This window comes from Tiliqua scincoides, chromosome 9 (assembly GCF_035046505.1).
Source record: "Tiliqua scincoides isolate rTilSci1 chromosome 9, rTilSci1.hap2, whole genome shotgun sequence".
In the NCBI taxonomy this organism is placed as follows: domain Eukaryota; kingdom Metazoa; phylum Chordata; class Lepidosauria; order Squamata; family Scincidae; genus Tiliqua; species Tiliqua scincoides.
The window spans coordinates 12,699,035-12,724,207 of NC_089829.1; the positions used below are offsets into that span (position 1 = coordinate 12,699,035).

At 46.7% G+C, this 25,173-nt stretch overlaps 1 protein-coding gene across 1 annotated transcript in view; it reads right to left on the reverse strand.

Annotated features, from left to right (window-relative positions):
• MEGF6 (multiple EGF like domains 6) overlaps positions 1-25,173 on the reverse strand; it is a 194,567-nt gene that overhangs the window by 141,747 nt on the left and 27,647 nt on the right. Inside the window, exon 4 of the mRNA XM_066637137.1 lies at positions 19,595-19,699. Within this exon, the coding sequence (XP_066493234.1) occupies positions 19,595-19,699 (105 nt within the window). The remainder of the gene's footprint in view (positions 1-19,594; positions 19,700-25,173) is intronic.

Consider the following 25,173-nt stretch of genomic DNA (forward strand, 5'->3'; position numbering starts at 1 on the left):
TACTGCTTTCCTATTTATAAAAACTGTACACTTTGCCTTTTTGCTTCCACAGGGGCTACAAGGCTAGCTCACAACAACCATCATCATATTAAACACACAGATTGCAAATCAAATAAAATCAGAAAATATAAGATAAATATAAATTTAGCATTGTGCCTTCTGGATGGCATTTGCAAGATGATGTTTCAAAGCCCCAACAACAAAAAGATGGGCTTTCCAGTTGTTTAAAAGTCACACCTGCTGAATAGCCACATATCTGCACCCTGCGAGCATCTCTAATCCCTACAAATTGAAAACACAGGACAGGAAAAGATGGATGGCTCCCAGCTGGTTCCAACAGGGACCTTCCAACTCCATTTATCTGGAATCCGTCATCGCAGCATCTGCCAGGCTGAAAGGTAGCACTCTTCCCCAAAGACAATGACATTTCAAAACAGTTGTGCTAGAGCAGTGGTGTCCAAAGTTTTTGGCAAGAGGGCCACATTGTCTCTCTGACACTGTGTCAGGGGCCGGGAGAAAAAAAAGAATTAATTTACATTTAAAATTTGAATAAATTTACATACAATAAATTTACATACGTTTATGTACATACGTTTACATAAATGAATATATTAAAGATGAACTTATATGAATGAATGAAGGTCTTGCAATAGCTCAAGGCCTATAAAAGGCCTTGCACAAAGCAAGGCTGGCCTTTCCTTTGCTGCCGCTACTGCATCACTAATGTAAAAAAACAAGCAGTGGAGGGATCCCTCATCCCACAGCTCGCACAAGAGGTCAAACAGTTGCCCTCACGCTGACAGCAGTTGCGCTGGGCCAGTGTGGGCTTCAACAAATCTCTGGAGGGCCAGAGGCTCACTGGAGACTGGGGGCTCCCCGAGAGCCACATTGAGAGGTCTCAAGGGCCACAAGTGGCCCCAGGGCTGGGGTTTGGGCACCTCTGTGCTAGAGCTAAGGATTTTGGATCCATCACACCTTTCCCACCACATACTGCACGTTCTATTGGGGGAAAGGGAAGGACAAGTAGAACTTTACCCCAGCCGGATTTGGGATTTCATTTGTTGCAGAAGTATATGGGGACTTTGGCTGAGAATGCTACGCGTTTTTACAACACTTTGAGCGTGCAGAGTGCATTACATGTATTATTTTTGATGAAAACTTTGTAAGCTTAAGTAAGACATTTTCAACCATGCTCTTCAGAAATGGTGCATTATACCCTCATGCAAGCCTGGCAGAGATACCTAGGACACTTTGCCAAATGTTCTGGAATAACATCAGTTAAGCATTTTTTTTTAAAGAAAGCATACAGCATACAATGTATGCTTGAGACATACAAAATTATGCAGGGGATGGACAGAGTGGATAGGGAGATGCTCTTTACACTCTCACATAATACCAGAACCAGGGGACATCCACTAAAATTGAGTGTTGGGCGGGTTAGGACAGACAAAAGAAAATATTTCTTTACTCAGCGTGTGGTCGGTCTGTGGAACTCCTTGCCACAGGATGTGGTGCTGGCATCTAGCCTCGACGCCTTTAAAAGGGGATTGGACAAGCTTCTGGAGGAAAAATCCATTACGGGGTATAAGCCATGATGTGTATGCACAACCTCCTGATTTTAGAAATGGGTTATGTCAGAATGCCAGATGCAAGGGAGGGCACCAGGATGAGGTCTCTTGTTATCTGGTGTGCTCCCTGGGGCATTTGGTGGGGCCGCTGTGAGATACAGGAAGCTGGACTAGATGGGCCTATGGCCTGATCCAGTGGGGCTGTTCTTATGTTCTTATGTTCTTAGCAACAGGCCAAGTTAACAATGCCACCATTTCCTGAAGGTCACGGCCAACTGTTACAACATTGCTTCAATTTTTGTTCTGAAATGAATGGGATACAACACCCTTGCTTTACAGAAGTAGGCCTTACAGAAGAGTAGGCATTAGAAAGCTGAGTCTATGAATCTGCCAGAGAATTGTCTCCAAGTTGAGAAGAGGATGCTTCAGAACAAGGCTGGACCATCCATGAGGCCAACTGAGGGTGCAATCCTAACCAACTTTCCAGCACTGACATAACTGTGCCAGTGGGGCATGTGCTGCATCCTGCAGTTGGGGGGGCGGTCATGGAGTCCTCCTCAAGGTAGGGCAATGTTTGCTCCCTTACCTCGGAGTTGCACTGCCCTTATGTCAGTGCTGGAAAATTGGTTAGGATTGCAGTCGGAAGCTGTCACACTGGACAGCAGACTGGTAGGTGGTGCTCTCCTCTGTCCACTTTCTTGCCTCAACTGCTCCTTTTTCTCTTTTCACTTCCTTGACTGGGGAGGAGAGGAAGAGGAAATGTGGAGGGGAGGGCTGAGTTAGAACAGTGGAGAGTGGCAGATGCTGGCACATCATTGGGTAAGGGGAGGATATCATTTGGCCTGGTATCAAGATGTATTGGGCTGGCCCTGGTTCAGATTGCCTGGCATTCTATCCCTGGGCAGCCTATTGTTCTGGGATGGAACGGATGATTCCCAGTTCTCAACCACAATTTTTACTTGCCCAGGGATAGGAGGAAAAGCCAGCTGATAAAGACTCCCACTGACTTATAAAGCAAGACCCTTTTTGCATTTTAAAGATTTTGTTGGCCTTCTTTTCCAGCTGGGGGCCAAGCAGGTGTTGTATCAAACCTACGGAGGGATCCGAAGTGAGTTACAGAGCCCTATTAATATTAAGCTGTGTTGCTTGCAGAACTGCTTAATAATGCAAAACACATGTGGAGAAACTCAGGATTGATTGGGAAAGACGTGCAGGCAAAATGCAACACACAGCTAGGAGGGACGTATATTCCAGTTGAACTGGCCACAAAACAAGGACGGATCCTGATCAGGAAGAGCATCCGGAGGAATGTGGAAGAAATAGTTTAGAAGAGATGGACAGGATGTGGCAGAAGAGGTTTTGTTTTTTTAGAGTTAGCACACACATGTGCAAACCACTAAGAGGTGCAACATTTCATCCCTTAGTGCAGCAGTTCCCAAACTGTGAGTCGCGACCCAAATCTTGGTGGGTTGTGGGCTAGTGCCGGCTTTGATACTGCAAGGTTTTGCTGGGATGTAAAACAGCTGCTGTGGCTGTCAAAGTGGGTTGCAATGCTAAAAGGATTGGGAAGCACTGCCTTAGTGGCATCTTGGTTCCTGGCAGAGTTGAGATGCTCATCCCATGCACACTACAATGTATATATATATAACATGGCTGCCACCCTAATATTATCATCTCTGGCTGCTTTCCAGCACAGCTGGTTTCCTCTACTCCATAACACTTGGGGGGATTACCTTACAGCAGGAGTTCCCAAACCGGGGTGTCGTGACAACTCAGCCAGGGAAGCTCTCCAGTTGCCTCCATACGTGGTGAGACCACAGCAATGGCAGCAACACAATCAAGATGATCGTGCTGCTGTCGGGGAGGGAAGGGTTTTGTTTACCTTACTTGGACTGACAGCAGCTGCAAAGTCCTGTAATTATCCCTGAGAGTTTGGGAACCTCTGCCTTACAGTATTCTCCTTTTCCCTCCTATTGCAAGTACCAGCCCACGGCAGTAGTTGCAAAAGAGGCAGATGCACTGCCAGCTTTTGCCTCCCCCCCTTAACCTCCCCTTCCTTCCTTCCTGACCCAGCTTCATCCTTTCAGCAGCATCTTCAGGACAGGTGAATTAGGACAAGATCTGATATCTCCAGAACTGCTGGGCAGGCAAAAGCTGGGCACTGTCTTGAATAATTACTGCTGCAATCCATTAGGCACTTACCTAGGATTAAGTCCAATTGAAATCAATGAGGCTTACTTCTGGGTAGGTATGCACAAGATTGCAATGCAAGTGTAATTTATCTCCTTTACTAACTTGTTCCCACTAACTGTGCGTAGCCTGACACACATATGTGCACACATACCCTGAGAATACAAGTCTTTTCCTGGATACAATCCTAACCCGTTTTCCAGCACCAAGTAAGGGCAATGCAATTCCGAGGTAAGGCAACAAACATTGCATAACCTTGAGGAGGCCTCTGTGGGCCCAATCCTATCCAACTTTCCAGCAGTGGGGCAGCCACAATGCAGCCCGGAGGTAAGGGAACAAATGTTCCAAGACAGCCTCCCCAACACAGGAAGTAGTGTATATCCCATAGGCACAGCAGCACCAGCACCGGAAAATTGGATAAGATTGGGCCCTGTGACTGCTCCCCATCTGCAGGATGCCACACATGCCCCAATGGCACAGCTATGCCAGCGCTAGAAAGTTGGTTAGGATTGCGCTCTTAGGGTATAGTGGGGAGCTTTTTTACCCTGTTGCATCTGCTCTTCTGACCCCATTATCACTTAAAAAATTGAGATCTGAAGGAGTTTAAGGGGTCATCTGGAGAGAAAACAGCCACATGCTCTTCAACACCTACCTAGCCAAATTCTTCAAAAATATGTTTTTCAGGTTATTTCAATGTTATTTCAAGGTGTTTTTTCTGTCTCTCTCCCTCCCTTCTTCCAGTTTTCCCCTGCTTTCATCTTGCAGTCTCCCATTTTTGACGGTGCTGTTGATGTTGCAGTTATCCCCTTTATCAGCCATCTCACCCTTTTAATAAACCAACACTGGCCTGATTAGGTGAGCCCTTTCATGGTCAGAGTCCAACTTATACTGGCAAGAGGCCAAATAGTAGATTGGGACTTTCCCAGACTTGAATCTCACCCCTGATCCTGATCTCCTCCCCCCCCCCCCATTCCTCAAGTACGCTGTTTACATAAGAAAAAGTAAACGACAGCCAATGACACAAGCAATGTCCCATCTAGCTTGCCCCCATGGAAGCTGCTCCATGAGCAAGCAGGGGCACTGTTATCAAGGCACTTGGCACACAGCGCAGAATAAACACAGTTCAACAACCTCAAGAGTGGGGCTGGAATGCTCGCTGCTCCAAAGGCATTTGAACAGGATTTGGGAGAGCAGGCCAGCTCGGCTCCCTTTCAATCATCAATTATGCCATTAGAGCTCGGAGTCATGCTAGATCTTCCCAGAAGACACATCATCACTAATTAAGGGATTCTTAAAATAGTTTGGCTCCGGAAGTTATTACATCAGCTGTTCCAAACAACATAAAGAGCTGAAGTTATTCTAAATTAGATACTGCTTTGAAAGGTTAACCAAAGGAGAGCGGTCCAAAGACCTGGAGGACAAACCAAGTGATATAAAAAGTGAACATGTTCCAGTTGGACAGCTGCGGCTTTGCTGAGCCCAGGGAATAAATGTATGTCCACTCCTGCCAATTCTGTTCCACTGTATTCCATGGAAGCTTGCAAATTCCCGTTTACACATGAAAAAGAACAGGAAGCACAGCAAGTGATGTTGTGCAAACCGCATCTCCTTTTGCACCAATGTCACTAGCGAGTTGGACAAAAATATGTTTGGATCTCTATAGCAGGGGTTCCCAAACTGTGCATTGTGATGACTGAGGTTTGTTGCAGCGCGTTCACTGGGGCACTGCAGGATATGCCCGGTTGCCCCTCCTATTTGTTCCCTCCAGGCGCCAACATCTTGGGTTTCACAAAATCTCATGAGAGCCAAGATGGTGGTATCCAATTTTCATGAGATTTGGGCACCACTATCTTTGATTTCATGAGATTTTGCAAGATCCAGGATGGTGGCACATGGCTCCACTGGGAAAAAGAGACTGCAGGGTGTCGTGACCCAGATGTTTGGGAATCACTGCTCTATGGGAATGCTGAAAGTCCATAGGAATCCCCAACTTCAAGTCTAATGACACATTTTTCAAGGATGAAAAGATATTCCCCATTCAGTTTTTCTTCTGGGCCAGTCCACTGATGAGATTCAATCAAGTGGATGCAGACTGGCCAAACTGGCAGCTTGATATGATTGCAGACAGTGATGCCACAAGATTATTTTTGCCTAATGCACAGGGGCTTGGATGGCTAGTAAGCCAAGCCAACATTTGTCGGTCCCTAACCATGAGTTCCACATGATCTATGATCCTGACAGTCCAAGCGGTCAAGCCAAAGCCCCTCAACTGGCCAGGATTTGTTGACTCTCTGCTTACCTCAACCTTTCATTCACCCCTTAAACGTGATTCACTGCAGCTCCAAGAAAGTCTGTTTGGTTGCAGTGAAAGACGAGCAGAGCGCTAGAATAACAGAATTTCAGCGGCTGTACCTTTTTAACTCTAAGGGCATAAAATCAAGCTAATGATCTGAAAACTTGGACAGCTCTTGGGTTCCTTTTTGCCTTCCTTCTCCCCTAGGTAAGATTTTTTCTTTAACTCATGTAAACAGTGAAACCATTCAGGGTCAACTCTGTGGTAGACGCAGCCCTCAAATGATTTAATACCAATGTCTTGATATCCACGCTCCTCCAACAAGCCCAAAGGAATGACTAAGTGATAAGTTTGGTGTGGGATCTGCCGCTAATGGACAGTGATCTCAGGCCAGACCCATATCTGGGGACACAAGTTTCTGATTAACTGGGAAAGGAGAGGCTGTAGCCTGGTAGTTAAGCAACTGTTTTGCACATAGGTTCAATCCCTGGCAGATCCAGGAAGGATTGTGGGAAGGACCCTTGTCTGAAATCCTCAAGAATGACCACCAAGCAACACTGAGTTAGATGAATGAGGCAGATCTGACCCCACAGGAGGCAGCTCTGTATGTTAAATTGCACCAAGAACTACTAAGCAATTAAATGAAGGAGAGGCTTGCAGCAGAGCAGGGATGGAGGGTCCTTATCCCCCTTCCTCCCACCATCTCCATCAGTGTGACAAGTGAGGCACTCTGGCAAGGGGAAGAGGCTGGTGGGCCAGGGAAAGGCAAAGCATCCTCACCTGCAGGGCTAGCCCAAGACCTCCTGATACCAGAGATGGCATACATACCAAATGATGCCTCCCTTACCCAATGCTGTGCCAGTCTCTGCTCCTCCCACTCTCCAATGTTCTAGCCCAGCACACTCCTCCCCTCTATATGTTCTCTTCCTCTCTGTCCCCCTCTTTGCTTCCAATCTGTGGGAGAAGCAAGACTTTTGGACACAAATAGGTGGACAGAGATGAGTGCCCCTCACTCATCTGCTGCCCAAGTCAACCGCTTTAGTTGGCCTTGTGGATGGGCCAGCCCTGCTCTCCTGTCTCGGGCTTCTCCACAGCTATTTATACCTCCCCACCAAGTGCAATTAGTAACAGTCAGTGATAAAGCAACACAACTCCCCAGACCTGTATCTGATGCTCAATATTTTTGCTCCATCACAGATACATATTTTTGTTTAAAAAGCTGGAGGGAATTATCCCCAAACATCCCCTGGGTCTCAAGTGCATTCCTCCTTCGCTGTTTAAACACATTTACCAAGCATTCGTTCTCAGAGCTGAATAAGCTCTTGCAAGAGTGTTGGCAGGCTTCCCACTTGTCCTTCAAACTGTCTGGTACAACCTGCCTGCCAAGTATTAAATACCTCATATTTGGCTGATGGACAAAGAGATAGCTGGATGCAAAGGGGAGCTTTGCTTCCCTTCCCCCCCCCCCATTTTACCTGCCTGAGCCAAAACATCAACAACCAAAAGAGAAGGGAAGGAGCAAATTAACAAAAGTGGGGGACAAGGTTGCACAAGCAATTAACATACCCAACCAATGACAAACACAGTGCTGAAGTCTGTTCCTTGTTCCCAATTTCATGACTCTGTCCCCCAAGATAAACTGTGAGTTACATAGAATGTTTGAGTTGGAAGGGAACTTGGAGATCATCTAGCCCAACCAGCTGCTCAGGACAGGCAACTGCTACAGCATCTCTGACAGGTGGTTGTCCAACCTTTAACTGAAAACCTCCAACAAGGGAGAGCTCACTACTGCACAAGCCAGACCATTACAGTTCCAGGCAGCTTTTACCATTAGGAAATTCTTCCTCGTATCTACTCTAAATCCCAACAGCTTCAACCCTCTGGTTCAAGATTTGCCCTTGGATGCCACAGAGATTAAGTCCTCCCCTTCTTCTGCATGACAGCCCCTCCAATACCTGAAGACGGTTCTCATATCTCCCTCAAGACTCCACTTCTTCAGGCTAAACATAGCAAGCTCTTTTAACTGTTCCTCACAGGACTTGGTTTCCAGGTCCCACGCCATCTTAGCTGCCCCTCTTCTGAACCCATTCCAGCTTATCATTGTCTATCTTAAACTGTGATGCCCAAAACCAGTTTCTCTCTCTCTCTCTCTCTCTCTCTCTCTCGCACACACACATACACACTGCCAGAAAACTGTCCTCTGTGTGATGCACAAGTATTCAGTTTGGATCAAAGCAGGGGTTTTATACCAAATGCTCAGACACAAAACCCCAGGCAACTCTTTTAAATAAGAGACCAAGGGCACAATTCAATCCAGGTCTACTTAGAAGTCAGTCCTATTTTGTTCAATGGAACTTACTCTCAGGAAAGTGTGGTTAGGATTGCAGTCCAGCTCTCATAAGGAACTAATTCTTGGGTACAAAATCATGGGGGAAAAAAATCCCATGCAGACTTCACCTAAGAATTACGTCTTGCTGAACTCAGTGGGGCTTACTTCTGTGTAAACGCATATAGGATTCACTTTTAGTTCTTTTCTAGGCTGCCCATACAGTTCTCTGTGTCTGTGACAAATAAGGTACTAGGAGCCAACTTTCAGCACCATACCAAGAATGCTGCATAGCCACAGGATAATTAGAAAAGCAACTGGCAAGGATGACAATAACAAAAAACAACAAAGAGATACAAACATTCCACAATTCAGGAAACACATCTAGATATATCAAAGTCTACAGGTTGCTCAAGCACCTTCAATGCAGGCCAGATATTTTCAAATCTTCTGAATGGATATTTCTGATGAAAAACCAGTCAGTCCATCAATCTGCTTTCGGATAAGTCTCATTCATGAGAATTACATCTGGAAGAATCAACTAGCATCTGTTTGGGCCATTTATAAATCAATGTTGCACATACCCAAGACTTTCAGAAAAGGAATACTGAATCCTCTGTTATTGTAGGTTAAAAAGAAAAAAAGGAAAAGAAAAGAAAGGCCCTTAAGCATTTTCACATGCTTAGAGGTGCAAAGTCCCCTTCCATTGGCCTGGCTAGCTCAAGTGCCATCTGGTTCCTCTCCTCCTGGAATGGTCTCCATCAATGACCATTGCTCCTGGCAAAATCAAAGGGAGACAGAATAAACAACTAATGAGTGAATAGTGAAAAAGAGGTCAGGGGAACCCAGAAAACGCCTGCTGAAGAAGACAAATCTTCAGCAAAATACTGACAAGGAAGGGGACAGATGTAGATTAGGTGGCAGGGAGTTCCACAGGCTGGGGGCCAACACTGAGACGATCACCACATGTCACATGTCACCACCAGCCAAGTTTCAGAAGTCAGCACAGCACATGAGCCTCCCTCCCAGATCCTAACAGATAGCTACTTTCACATGGAGGAAGGTCATCTTCGAGTATTTCAGTCCTGAGCCACGTAAGGCTTTAAAGGACATAACCAGCACCTTGAATCGTGCCCGGAAACAATGTGGTGACCAGTGCAGCTGAAAGTATAAAGGAAAGTCAGGATTGTAAACCCTCATACCTGGCACAACCTGGCCAGCTGCATTTTTGTACCAGATGTAGCCTCTAAAGGGCTTTTCAGGCCACGCACTGCAGAAATCCCCTCGTGAGACATGGGTCACTGCAGCTAAGTCCAACCAAGACTGAAATAGGCACAAGTTAGAGCAGCAGCTGAAGCTGGGCAAGGCAGTTTGGACCGGTGCCCCCACCTGGCCATCCAGGCCAGGAACAAGGCCAAGCCTAGGAGTATCCCCAAGCTGCAAACCTCTAACTTCAGGTCAGACACAATTTTAAGCTCAGACCGTGCACCCTGCATGGGAACGCCCAATGACCATGTCAATCTAGAAACACAATTATTGACTAGATGAGCAACTTTTGCCATTTGGGCAGAGCAAAACATTGCAATCTGCCCTCAACACCCTGACTCTGGGCATCAGTTCACATTCTCAGAAGTGACACTGCACAAAAGTCAGCCCAATCCCTTTCCGCTCAGGCCTATAATTTTTTCTGGTTTGCTGAACATCCAATTCATTCCACCGGTAGCAGACTTACTGTAGTGCTCACCGGTCCACCACCACCTCCTCCTCCTCCTCCTCTTCACTTTCCTCAACAGCTCAGGCAGAAAACGGGACAAAAACTCTTCCAGTTGAATAGTATGAAGGGATTAGCCCAAGGAATGGGGTCATTAGTCACTCTGGCAGCATGGGGCTCAAACATGTGGTGCAAATGAGGGGAGCTCACAAAGAGAGAAAACTAAATCCAAAAAAATTGTTCCAACTTGGGGAAGCGGAACTTCCTTCCTTCGCTGGATGGTGGCTGGATGGCTGAGTTAGTTTCGCATGTGTGACCTGCTGCTCGAAGTGCACCATCTGCTCTTCCTGGACATATTTAGTTGGTGTGCTTCACCCCCAGGGTGATGAGAAGTGGAAGTCTTCAAGAAATCCTATATCATGAAGGACAGCATTTCTCAACCGGTGGTATAGGAGGTGACATCTGGTGGTACGTGTGGGACCCCCAGACCCACACTGCCTGGCAGCGAGAGCAGCAAGGAAATGCAACTAGCAGCAGCAGGAGGCTTGGTTCAGCGTGTGCTTTATGCATACTCTAAAGCCCTCCTGTCTACCCTAAGCCTCTTACCTTAGGGCAGGAGGTCTGGTCTAGAGGGTAGAGCCTCCGTCTGCCTGAAGATAACATCCACAAGGTCGCCAGTTCGAGGCCACCGGCACCGTGCGACCTTGAAGCAGCTGACAAGCTGAAGCCGAGCTATTCCATCTGCTCTGAGCGTGGGAGGATGGAGGCCAGAATGTGAAGCCAGATCGGAATGAAACACCTGAATGTAGTGGTTCTTGAAAGAAAGAACCTTCTTTCAATTGTAAAAATCCCTATTTAATAAGGGATTTAAATAAGCTGCCTATGTAAAGCGCCTTGAATAAAGTCTTGAATAAAGACCAAGAAAGGCGGTATATGAACACCTGTTGTTGTTGTTATTATTATTATTACCTGTGTTTGTCACATTGCATCTGGCCTCCCAATCCAGAAGTAACTGGTGATGACATCATTGCCAGTCACTTCTGGTGGTACTTCCAATAGGTGGATCATGTGAAGTGGTACGGAGGAGGACTAATGTTGAGAAACACTGATGGAGGAGGATAAATTCATTCAAAGAGCAATGTGTGAGGCTCACAACAAGACCTTCTGGTGCACGAGGCGGCATATCAAACGCTACCTGTTAATACCTGTTAATACTGTTAATAATACCTGACATGGCTGGAACCATCAGAGTTGCCTCCCATCCCTCTCTAGCCAGTTCTAGAGGTCAATTGGGTTGATACAGTGGGGTTGCGCCCCAAAGTTCTGACCCTACGGTATGGTGAAAATGGGAAAAAACAGGCAGCTTTTGCTTACAGTAGCAGATGCAATGGCCGTAGCCAGAAATGGTCTGCACTGTTTTTATAAGTACCAGAACTCAGGAAGCTCAATGCTAAAATAGCAGAGCAATTTTGCACGGCCTATTTTCTGGGCATAAAGTAGCCAACTGGCATCAGTTCCCCAAGGACAGGAGGGCAAAGGATCTTGTGTGTGGACCAATAAAATTCTTCTGACAAAATCTCATCTAGAAAACCTTGGTTAGAAGATGTGATACAGCACTCACTTCCTCACTCCCCCCCCCTTTGCCACTTTTAGGAATGTCGTGTAACTTGTTCATCCTTAATTGTGTCATTAGTAACTCCTGGACCCATGTCAAGAAAGCTTCGCTCCTGGCTTCACGATAGGAAAAAAAATAAGACATTATTATAAGGCAAAACCATCTTCCACTCCCGAACAAAACATCACTTGTGGCTGGCAGACTAAAAATACAACACAGATAATTAAATGATTCAGTGAGCGACGACAAGAGGTTCCTAAAAACGTTATTCTGGAAAATATGCACCATAGAGAATTTTCCACCTAGATGTATCCCCTTAAAACTCCAGGCATGCATGTTGCCCAAAATTCTCATACATTGCTGGGTGCATGCCAGGCGAGCATGACCCGGACAGTTTCATGGTATTTTGCTTGGGCTGATGGCAAAGAAGCTCCAGGTCCACAGGCCCAGAGCTGGCCCATCTATGAGGCCAACTGAGGCAGTTGCCTCAGGTAGCAGATTGGTGGGGGAGCACCCATCTCTGTGCACTAACTTGCCACCATTGCTTCTCCTTTCATTTCCTGGATTGGAAAAGGAAGTAGGAGATACTGAGGAAAAGTGGAGAGGAAGAGAGTGCTGAGCTAGGTCAAGGGAGAGTACTGGAGCAGAAGTTGGCACACCATCAGGTGGGGGGGTAGCATTTGGCATGCCATGTCAGGAAGGCATAGACTGGCCCTATATGGGCCTTTGGAGAAAAGATCAAATCTGGTTTACTGGAGCAAGCCCCTTCTTGTTGGCTGGTGGCTTGGGCCTTGCCTTTGGAAGATTCTCTGGTCAATCACACCTTACTTGATCAACACATTTAAACCCTTCAAAAAGGCCACATCCTGAGAGCTTCCTGACTTTGAAATAAGCAGAGTCATACCCAAACACCACAGAAATGCCTTCAGCCTCTGCCTCCCTTCCCATCTTCATTACAAACTCAATCACGAGTAATTCACGTATTGTCATCACATCACGTATTGTCATCACATCAGTCAGAGACAAAAGCCAGGAGAGCCACTGCCAATCAGTGTTGAGTATATTGAGTTTGATGAACCAAAGCTCTGACTCACAACTGAGGGGAATGGCTACCATGTTCCATAGGCTCTCTCCTGGCCCTTGCCCTTAGGGTAGTCCCATCCCAAGCTTCCCATTATTGACAACATCAAATTGTTTCAACATCACTTACTTCCAGCAAAAGGATTGCAAACCAAGATGCAACAGGCTAATTCAACAGGCTGTGTTGTAGACCACATTTCCACTCTAAGCCCTGCGAGGCGGTTTCTTTACTGTGTTGCATACATCTCTGTTTGTGGTGGGTTTTTTTTCCTTCTTCTTCTGTGTCATGTGATGTGAAGATGAGTTAACCAGGAAGGGCAAATGTGAGTTAGGGGGTTGTGATCTCTCCCCCTGGGGCACAGGAAGATGGTTTTGTTGACCACATTCTCTTCCCTGCCTAGGGGGAAATCTCTGCAGAGTCAACTTTAAACCCCTGAAAGGGCATAATGGAATGCAGGAGGATGTGGTCACACTGGGTCCCAAATTCCCACAGCAAAACCCATAAGCTTGTTACTGCTCTGCAGGGAGCTCGCCATAAAACAGAACAGAACAGCTAGCCTCAGACTGAAGGAGCTCTTTGTTTCTAAAGGGGGGGGGGGCAGAGAATTACATTTGTGGAAGGAAACCAAAAACGTGTGGAGAACCAGAAGGAGAAATGGTTCGTTCTTGGGGCAGTTCCAAATGGCTATTTGGGGGCAATACTTGTGCAGATCGACACTTGCTCATTGCAGGAAATCCAGCCACTGAACAAAGGTCCACTAGTAGAAACATTGCATAGGCGCACATCTAGCAATCAATCATTCCTTCACTGCACAACAAGAGCTTGCCTTAGGGTATGGTCAATTCACAGCTCAAAATGGAAATTTGGGAGGGGGCTGAGAAAATGAACCATTCCCCCTCTGCACAACTGCCAGCATTGGAGCAAGACTTGAGGCCAGTTTAAACATGACTTGCCAGGGTAATTCTTCCCCATGGATTTAAGAGCTTGATCAAGAGGAGGAAGCTTGTAGACACCAACTTGCATAATGCAGAAATTTGAATTTCAGAACACACTGAGGCTGTGGAATTCGAGAAGCACTGCTCAGTATCGTTATTCCTCAGACATCACACTGCTTGGACTAAATGTCAACTTATGTGAGCTCCTTAATATACTGGTTTGCTGCAACAGGCACAATACTGAGCAACCGTTCAGCACCTATTGGACAATGTCTGTGACATCACCTGTAATGAACAAAACGTCTCATGCTCCACTTGCAACATCTTGTGATCTTAATATTTACAGCGTCAATTATTTAGAGGCTGAGCATTCCCTCTACCAGTGCACTCAAGTGGAGGAGCATTCTTCCTTTTTTACACCACTAATGTACACCAGAAAGACTGCCCCTACCCCAAGACAGCTGTGCATACTCTCAGCTGAAAACCTAAACACACCTCCCAGAGAGTAAATCCCACTGAACACTTCTGTACTCAGAAGTGAGTACATATGCACTGTCAATATTAATTAGGCTGAGATGGTATATCCAGGGGTGGCTCAACCCACAATGGCACCTGATGTAGTCTCAGGTCTACCATGCTCCTTGGGTGCTGCAGTGAAACCCGGAAGTGCAGGACTTCCAGTTTCATTTACAGTGCATTTGCGCTGTCCCTGTAAGGAAAACAGGAAGTCCAGCACTTCCGGGTTTCACTGCAGCATCCTAGGAGCTTGATAAAGAGGGGAATGATCTGCTTCTTGCTCAAGCAAGCGGGAAGCAAATCATTGTGGCCTGCACTGGCCGCAGATTGAAGGGAGGCAGTGGCAGATTTGGGGTGACAGGTGCCCTGAATCCACCACCCCCTCAGATACCTTGGAGTCTGCTGCTGATGCAACCCAGAACAGGTGGCTGCATGGACAGGCCAGCAGTGAGCACATCACATCACCAACATTGTATAGAAGCCAGGATACATACAGTGCCATGGATATATTCCATTTTTTTGGATCTTCTTGGAATGACTCTGCTACACCTAGACTGTTGCAATTTGAATTTTGAGAGCTAAGGGAAATTGGTTCATTCTGCCTGCAGGTTTCAAGCAGAAAAATATGGGACACAGGGAGCAATGGCCAGGAAAGCACATTAGTCTTTGGCTCAGGCAATAACTGCTATTTTGCACTCCAACCCAAAAGAGATTTTGATTCGTCCCAGAAAGCACAGCAGCAATGGCTGTTCCAATGTGAACCATAAGGCAGGCAGTATTAACAAACAACAACAGAAAACAACCGTATTTGCGGTTTTTGAAAACTTCTTCCTACAGGGAAGCATTTTCACATCCACTTGCCTGCCAAGGAACCCCTAGGTGGAACTTAGGATTCTGGTGCACAGCCTTAAAAACCTCACCATTGTCCCGAGTGGCCAGAACTACATGTTACAGCTGGCTTCCAGCCTTTTCCAGCCTCCTCCTGCTGTTCCTCCTCAATACAAACACTGCGAGAAACTGAAAGGTCCCCATAGAGAACATTCAGACTGAATGGGGAAGGAAAGGAGAGGGAAGAAAATAAAAAGGCAGTTTACAGGAAGGACAGCGATCCTTATGAATGCGCCGTCTCCTTTTTTCCTGGGCAACAACGAATGACAAGAAGCGCCTTCCAACAGCCTAATAGCCTACGCGTACATTAATGCTCTTACGTGCAGCACCAAAAAACATTTATCGGGGAGAAATGTTGCAGCTGGTTTCAATGGATTGCCTGAACAGGGTCTTCAAAGGCCTTTGCTAATATTTCTTTATTGTCACCTGTAATGCTGATTAAAATTCCTTGCAACAAACATGGCGTAAAAAAGGCGGCACAAACATGCTGAGTCATCAGCGCAAGCCTGGCTGAAAGGCAATGCCAGGCTTCCGCCAGAAACCCCAGGCTCCTCAAAGCACAGCGCAAAACAGATGAACTCATTTTGCAGCAGAATTTTCTGAGGCACGCCATCACTGCGCAGGTTCCCACCAAACCTGGACACCATCCTATTTGCACAAGGCCCCTGGTTCCATTCTTGGAATCCCCCATCCAAATGGGGTCTCAGTGGAGCAGGGCAAAGAAAGAGTTAGGCTGCTTAATGCGCTGTACATCTGTGCAACCGCAGAAGGTAAAGGGGCTAAGGGAACTCCAGGAAGGAGGTGGGGGGGCAGTTCTTTCAGCAAGATCAGCAAGCCCAGTTCTCCATTAGAGAAACTGGTGGAAAACTCTTAACAAAACAAGATGATATACTATACTCCATTACTGATACAATGGAGCACCCTCCAAAAAAATGGTATGCGCTCATTCCCTCTGCTTGAGCAAGTTGGGCTAGGTCCATTGTTTTGGGCATGCTCATTTTACACCATTTGGGAGGATTCCTTTCAGATGCATCAAGAAGACGCATTTAAATCCAGTACCCACCATAGGCAGTCTCAAGAAGTACAGTGCAGGAAGAGCTAGACTACATAATCAGAGCTGGCCCGCCCATGAGGCCAACTGAAGCAGTTGCCTCAAGCAGCAGATTGACTCCATCTATGTCCAAGCAATTGCTTCCACCGATCCACTCCTTGGACTGGAAACCAAGTAGGAAACAGAGAGGAAGAGGGAATGTGGAAAGGAGGAGAGTTCTGAACTAGAACACTGATGCATTGGAGGAAGAGGCTGGAGCATCATCAGGCCTTTGGCATGCTGCCACAGGTGTCAGGCAGTCTTGGGCCAGCTCTGCACACAAGTCTGCCAAATATGTAGCTCCATGGCAGCCAGTTTGCTAGGCAAACCACCACCAGCTGCTGCACTGTGACTGAAGGAAGGAAGGAGAATTCTCACACTTTCCTATAGGTGTTGGAGGAGGAATGGGGTGCAAGTGCACGGTTTTGAAGTGGGCAATTGCTCCAGTATGGGTGCTGACATCACTCAGCAACTCTACATGTGCAGTGCTCCCACCATGACCTCAATCCTCCCAATGTCCATATTATCTTCTCCCCTCTCAATCACTAGGCAACAGTCAGTAGTAGTTTCATCTGGCAAACACCTTCAATGGTCAGGGCGAATCCAACAGTTGGTTGCCTCAGGGAGCAGATTAATGGAGGGCGCTCACCTCCATCTACCCACTTGTTTCTGTGTCCCCATGGTAGACCCATCATTTTGTACCACCACTGGATAAGTGAGTCACAGCTATCAAATGCTACTAATTTCAACAGGAAATTACACACAAGTAAGGATCTTTGGATGCAACCCAGAGTCTTACAGTACCTTGAAGATGAACCATGCTATTATATAATAAGCTTAAGTTCACCAACATTTATGCTACAATAAATGTGTTAGCTTTTTTGGCACCACCAGACTTTTTGTAGCAACAGCCTGGTACAGAAACCCATCTGAAAGCAGCTGCCACATACTGTACCCCTCCCATTGAACTTTGTGAAATCAAGCTTCCATGTTTCAGAGCGAGCTATTTTGAAAAGGCTACAAACCTCTCCCCCCATTTGGGAGAATGAGCTCTCAGCAGTTACAGCAGTCTCCTATTGAAGGGCATGCACACACTAGCCAAATGAAAGCTTTCTCTGAAACACAGGATACAAGGCAGACTAAGGGGTCTTGCTTGAGAGAATTTCTACTGTCAGAATCTAATTACACATTTTAAAGCAGTGCTAATTCAAACATAACAAGCAATAAGTGAATGAAGGTTCTGGACTTTGCAAAAATGGACAAACTGATGACCTTACTTAAAGAGAAATCAACAGAAAATTTTATGAAGAATTGGAAACCAATTGTTGACTTTCTGCATGAACGAGAGAACAATGAGTTAATAAGTTGTGGATCTAAAATTAGATTTTAAGAGATAGAGAAATTATTCAGGAAAAAACAATTTGAAAAAGGCGGTTGGAGATATAGATATATATGGGTGGAAATTTAGATTATTAAGATTTAAAGCTGTAAGTAATTAGAATAATCGACCGCTCATGCTACGTTATTAGGGGTTTTCTTTATCCGTATTTTTAAATATTTTTAATGTTTTTCTTTTCATTCTATTATGTGGTTTCTTTTTTCTTGCTTTTTCTTATAATAAAGTTAGAAATTTGTAAAAACAAGAAAAAGAAAAGAAAAAGAAACATGACGAACAACAGACTTGCTCTAACCTCCCCGTACAAGTCTAGTTTTCAGCTGATGTTTCATCATGAACATGTGAATGCACAGGCAGGGGCAGTGCTCAGTAAACAAAGCTCATCTGAATGGGGATGCCCAACTACTAAATTTACTTTTGTCCTCTTGCAGCTTCCGTTCAGCACAGAGGAATCCAAAATCTATCAAATTAAAAAATAATAATAAAACTTCCACTTGACAATGGCTGGACAGCAGAAGCTTTCATCGTTGTTCAGGTTCGATAGTCCCCACTTACAGGTGCAAACAACAAGACATCTCTTCCAATAACACTTTTTGCTCACTGAAACAGCCAGCTGCATAAACTGGTTCAACATACATGCCCAAGCATAATTTATTCAAAGACTGTCTCTAGCCCGAAGAGCATTCTGATCCATGAGATCATATAGGATCAACCACTCACACAGGCTTTTGCAATAAAACAGAAATCACCCCCCCCCCATTGTCTCCCACGGCCATTCTCAGCCTGAGGCCTTCTTCAGGACTTGGGTTTAAAAAGCCAGTACATAACAGTTGCTTCATTTGATGTTCTCCATCTTGTCTGCCATATGGGGGCAAGTAAGTCACTGTTACATCCCTCATCCAACACAGATTTCTGAAGTTCCTTCTTTGGAATCCTTGAAACATTCCCTAGCAGGGCAGAAGCTGCTTTTCCATGATTGACTTCTGTGCAGGTGTGCTAAGGTTTAAATGCTCTGCCACATGGTGTGTGTGTGTGTGTGTGTGTGTGTGTGTGTGTGTGTGTGTGTGTGTTTTTGTACTCATGGAATTGGCAACGGGTCCTTCAAGCAAAGTGCCAAAAATGTGGCTGGATTTACAAGTTAATCTGTGAGCAACCAGCCCTTTCCATAGGGTTGGGTTATTTAGACATTGCCCCAGCTGCCCAGGAGCCATTCACAAAAATCTTTTTTTGCAAGTGCCATTTTCCCAAGACATCAGAGACAGCATCGCTGCACAGAATTGGGCAGCTTTCCCCACAGCCCTCCCGTGGGCAAGGAAGTGGCTTCTTCAGTTGCCTGCTGCCTCCTGATCTGTTTCCTACACTCTTCCCAAAGCAAGCTCAACCATGAGGCCACTTGAAGTGCCTGCATGAAGCAGTAACCTTAGAGGGGCAACAAATAGACAAGCCCCTAGTTCGTCTGTCCACTGCCCTCTCCAGCTCACTCCACTCCACACTCTGATCTTCCAACTTACTGGGAGCAAGTTGGAAGAGGATTGCAGCAGCGGCCCCCTCCAGTGCTGCTGGAGGAAGTGGAAAGGGCAGCCACTTATGAAGCACCAAGTAAACGGGGAAAGGTCATTTGGAGCCTGCCCACTCCAGCCCAACTGGGAGAACCACCACTTCAATTATTTATTTTCCACATTTCTGTACCGCCCTTCCTCCAAGGAGCTCAGGGTGGTGCACACGGTTCCCCCCCTCCTTTTGTCTTCACAAGAACCTTGTGAGGTAGGTGAGACTGAGAGGAAGTGACAAGCCCAAGGTCACTCAGGAAGCTTTGTGACTGAGCAGAGAGTTGAACCTGAATCTTCCAGATCCATGTCCGACTCCCGAACCATTACACCATCCTGGCTCTCAATTATTTTCAATTCTGAAAAGTTTTCTTTTTCCTACAACCTCCTTTTCTGAGAGGGAGCGATCAGAACTTGAAAGGGGGAGAGGTGACTCACCATACTGGCAGCAGGGACCCTGGAAGCCAGACGGACAGTGGCACACCTTTGATGAGCCTTCCACACAGTTGCCTCCATTGAAGCACACTCCGTAACTGCAGGTGGCTACAGGGAAGCAAGAGACAGAACACCACATGAGACATTATCAACCGCTTGCTAATAGCAGGACAAAACACTGTTGCTGATCAGTTGGCAATCCTAGTTCCTGCCACCAATGGTTGGCAACCTTCAGTCTCGAAAGACTATGGCATAAGCCTACAGTATCCAGTATTCCCAAGCGGTCTCCCATCCAAGTACTAACCAGGCCAGACCCTGCTTAGCTTCTGAGATCAGACAAGATTGGGCATGTGCAGGGTAGCAGTTGCCTGCCACCAAAGGTCTTGCTTTTGGAAAATTAGCTTTATAAATAACTTCCTTACTCACTCCTTGGAGTTCTGTCCAACAGGTCAGTCAACAGCATGCAGTAGAGAAGAAAAGCATCTGATGGCGTCTTGCAGTGTCTGTCATAACCTTAACCTCTAGTGAGAGCCAGGAGGAAGCCCAGACTCAAATGGGAAGCTACAACACAAGGACCTACAGCAAAGGCAGAGGCATGGCTGGCCCAGTCATGAGGCCAACTGCAGCAGTTGCTTCGGGCAGCAGATTGGTGGGGTGTACTGATCTCTGCCCACCTGCTGGCCTCCACTGCGTGTCTTGTCCTTCTCTTTTCACTCTCTGGATAGGAAAAAGTAGAGGGGGACAGAGTGGAAGAGAAAATGTAGAGGGCAGGAGAGTGCTGAGCTAAAACACTGGAAGAGCAGAGGAAGGGGAAAAGTGGAGGTGAGCTAGAACATCAGAGAGTGGGAGGAACAGAGACTGGCACATCACTGGACACCATTTTGCATGCCACCTCAGGCATCAGGGGGGTCTTGGGCCAGCCCAGGTCCTCGGAAAGGAGTCACAGGAACTTGAACCCAGACGTCCAGAGAGCTCCCCCTGAAGTTTGGATACCTGTTGCCTTCTACTGCCCACCCAATGACATAGGGAATGAGTCACACAGAAGGGGGCTGAGAGGTGGCAAAGTGCTGGTCTCTAGTTCCAGAGGCCATCCAGTCATGGATCCTCACTCTGCAGCTGTAAGGGGAGAGTTAGAGCCAAGCAATAGAAAACGGCTCCTTTGGAACTGCACTCCACTAGAACTCTCTGATGTAGCTCCAAGCGGCTTATGGTTTCAAGCTGCCAAGCCAGTTTTTACAGGCCCTCGTTCTGTCCGAGGATACCAAAAGGGACAATTTAAAAAAAAAAAAATGCAAAGCAGGGGTTGGCTTCAAGCAGTAGCTCATTCAGTGTAATTATAAATAAAAACACCAAAGCTTCAATCCTATACACACTTTCCTGGGAGTAAGCCCCATTGAACAAATGGGACTTGCTTCTGAGTAGACATGCATAGGATTGGGGTGTAAGGATCCTAACTGGCACTCTGACAAATACTCTGGATGAAGTCCAGAGCAGAGACATTGGACTGGATCCTGTTGAAACAGAGATAGGCTCTCCTGACCTTGGGAGTCAACAGCAGCAAATTGCTCAGGGACATCTGGCCCAAATGTCCTGCAAACTGTGTGAAACGGCCAGGCGGCAGGGATGGCTGAGATTCCAGAAAGCAAAGACCTCTCTCACACACATGACTTTGGTAAACGCAGTTCTAGCACTCAACACTGTGTGAGTCAGGGGCCTTGGGAAGACATGTGGAGGGCCCACTAAGCTACAACCTGAATTCATATCCTCCCCAGTCAGGGCTGGCCCTTCCATAAGGCCAACTGAAGCTGTCGCAAAAGATTGGTAGGGGGTACCTATCTTTGCCTACTTGCCTCCACGGCTTCTCTTTCCACACCGTGGACTGGTAAAGTAAGAGAATAATGGAGAGGAGGGGATTGCTGAGCTAGAACTCTGGAGAGTGGAAGGAGCAGAGGCTGGCATATCATCGGGTAAGGGGGCAGCACTCGACATGCTGCCTCAGATGTCTTGGGCCAGCACGGGCTCTGACCCTGATCTTCAGAAAATGAAAGGCTGGCCAAAGAGGACACAGAGCAGAGGAGAAACCAGAAAACTGCAGGCACAGAAGTACCTCCTCCCGTGCTGCAGAAAACTGTGTAGGGAGTGAGTCACTCCAGCACACAACAGCTGTCCTGAAATGAAGTGTTATTTGGAAAAGAAAGGGGGGAGAAAACCCCTGGCTTTGAGGTTATATTATATACAGGCAGACAGCAACCTCTCCCAGCAAGGTCACTTTTCCAGCTGCAAACAGGAAAATCACACCTCAGTCACTACTCCAAAGTCCTCTGAAATGCCAAGAGCAGAGGGGCAGAGAGGAGAGCCTCTGTGCTTCCCAGCCCTCCAACTCTCTCTCTCTGCCAACTCAAGGGGTTTGCTTCTGACTTAGGGCCCAATCCTATCCAACTTTCCAGTGCCAATGCAGCTGCAACACAGCCCCAAGGTCACTGAACAAATGTTCCTTTACATTGAGGGGGCCGCAGTGACTGTCCCCCCCCCCACCACAGGATGCAGTGTGCACCCCATTGGCATGGTTGCAACAGCACTGGAAATTGGGATAGGATTGGGCCCTCAGTCAGCAAAACGCAACTTCCTTCTCCATGCAATGCTCACTTTGCACGTCTGTCACTAACCCCACGATTACAAGGACTATGCAAGTCTCCAGTGACCTTCTCTCCTCCATAAGGATGTCCAAAGTGAAAAAAAATTACCCCTGGAAATTCTTCCACTTGGGGAAGTGGTGTCCTACAGGACCAGCCTAGGATACCCCAACATCTGAGGCGCAACGCCAAATACTGCCCCCCTTATCCAATGTTGTGCCAACATCTCCTCCACTCTCCAATACTCTGCCTCAGCACTCTCATCCTTACCACACTTTCTCTTCCTCTCTGTCCCCTTCATCCTTTCCCAATCCAGGGAGGGGAACGAGAAGCAGTGGTAGCAAGCAGGCAGACAGAGAAAAGTAACTCCAGACCAATCTGCTGCCTGACAGCCCAATCCAGAGCTGCGCAGGGCTGCAGTGGCACCAAAAATGGCTGCCGCCACATCCTGTGTGCTCCAGGCTGTCGCTGGCAGCTCCTTGGGAGAAAGGGATTTTTGTCCCCTTGCCCCAGGTAAAGAGAGTAGCCCCACAATGGGGCTACTCAATTCACTGCCACAGGTCAACACAGAGCCCAACACAGAGGCTCTGGATCTGGTGAAGCTTCCTTCACTGGTCCTGCCTCCCTCCCCCCCCAGCATGCCTCCTCCCCGGAATGCCTCCCCCCCACGCCCCCACTTACCTCTCCACTGCTCAGTAGTCTGCACAACTGCTGAGTGCTGGAGCTCTGGCGGCCACCCAGCACTGGGCTCAGCGCCAGTTAGTGCTGGTCTACCACCAGCGCTCACCCAGTGGTAGGGCCCGCAAACAAGCCTTATGGTACGTTTGTGACAGTGTGTGTGGGCGGTAAGCTGTTCAGGATTGGGCCCTGAGGGACCTGTTTCAGTTGGCCTCACGGATGGGCTGGCCCTGGGTCCATATAACATTAAGGGCATAATCCTAGCCAGGTCTACTCAGAAGTAATTCCTACTGTGTTCAATGGGACTTACTCCCAGGAAAGTGAGGCATGTTAATCAACAGACTATACCTGTTTTATAAAGTTACCTTGAAATTTTAAAAAACGTGTGTGTGCGTGCGCGCGCACACGCACGCACACATATATACACACATACATACATACATATACATATATGTTTATATGTATTGTTGGCAACCTTATGGTTTGTATATATACACATACACATACACATGCACATGCGCGCGAGCGTGTGTGTGTGTGTGTGTGTGTGTGTGTGTGTGTGTGTATCTATATCTGTAGGTCCTGAACTGAAGGTATTAAGGGTCACAACACACAAATCATGCAGGTCTATTCTTTGACTCAGGTTACTCCTAGATCGTATGTGATCCAAATAAAGGATATTTCAAACAAACAAACATAGGAATACCTTCCAGAAGGCTCATTTCTTAAAATCAAAAGAAGTGCCTCCTCCTACAAGACTGTTTCATGGAGGCAGAGGGCAGCTGAGCACATACTGGGAGAGGGGAAGCAGCCTGGCTGCTAAGGAGAGACACCTGGCCTAGGAAAAAGGTTTCCTGGATCATCCTCATGGCAGGGGGAAAGTCTGGTTTAACCCATGAGCTGCCAGGCTGCTGTCCCTCAACCCAAATGCATAGGACCCTGGAACACCTTCCCTAGCAGGAAAGGGTAACAACCTTGGAACTTTTTCTGTTCAGGAAAGGAAGATGAAGGGAGGACACAAGAGAGTTTTATATAAGGCTATGATTGCAATTTTGTGTGCAATTACTGGAAGTTCCTTTCAGCTCAACTGGGATTGCTTCTGAGTAGGCATTCCCAGGACTGCACTGAAATAAGCATAACTTTCTTTTGGGGTTTCTGCTGCTCTTACTGTTGTCGATTGACTGCAATATCACAGTTGTACAAATACAGTGTAATGGTAATGTCTGTAGTGACAGTATTGTATTTTTGATGAATTTTATTGTTGATTTTTATAAGTCACCTTTTCTTTTCTTCAAATGGGGGAAGGGCAGGATTAGGGTATAAATATGTTAAATAAAAATGTGTGATGCCAGTAAAGTAGCTAGGGATATTCCCCTCTTCTCTCATAGGAGCCAAAGTGATCCAAAGATGCAGGGGGAGATTTAGCATACAAGGTTAGTCCTTATCCCCACATAGTGCACAATCGATGGGGAATTCACTGGCACAAGATGCGGTGACAGTCTGTAGCCTACACAGAGGGATTCAACACATTCAGGTTCAAGACCCCAAGGAGCTCCTAGAAGCTCAGTCACCAAACCAATAAACCTCTGCTGCAAAAGTAGAACTGTGGTCCTCACATGGCCTTCTCAGCTCAAGGCCTTCTCTTTTAAAGAGACAAGTGCACACTCCTGGACTAGTTGTTCTGGAAAAATAATGTATGGTATGAGCTGCATGCACCCATTTGCTATACTACATCAGCTATACTACAGTACTGATACTATATCTTTCTCCTTCTACAGTACTGATACTATATCAGCTACACTACAGTATTAGTTCATCGACCAACTGAAATCTACAGCCCTCTTCAAAGTCAAAGTTTAAATACACAATCCATTGTTTGCCTCTCCTGATCTCTTCCTTCTCAATGTCCAAAGGGACTGTTTACATTACCGTTAACTTGCTGCTTTTTTCTCTGATGGAGTGTTTATTTCAGAGCGTAAGCTCTTTGATCACCCGCACAGAGTTGCAAACAAGGATGCTCTGTGTTTGTATCTGCCAAACAAACACCTTATTTGGACAGACCAAAGAGAGCCTCTTAACTGCTTTCTGACTTATGGATGAAGAACATGGCACCTCTGCTACATCTTGTTTCTTTCTGGGCTGGGACAATTGCAGAGAGTGGACATTCCGAGATTGTTTGAGGACATCCCACTGAGGATGAGCAACCCAGGGTGTTTATGGTCCTCAGCTGGGTAAAGCAACAGATCCCACAGGGATGGGATAGCCTAACAG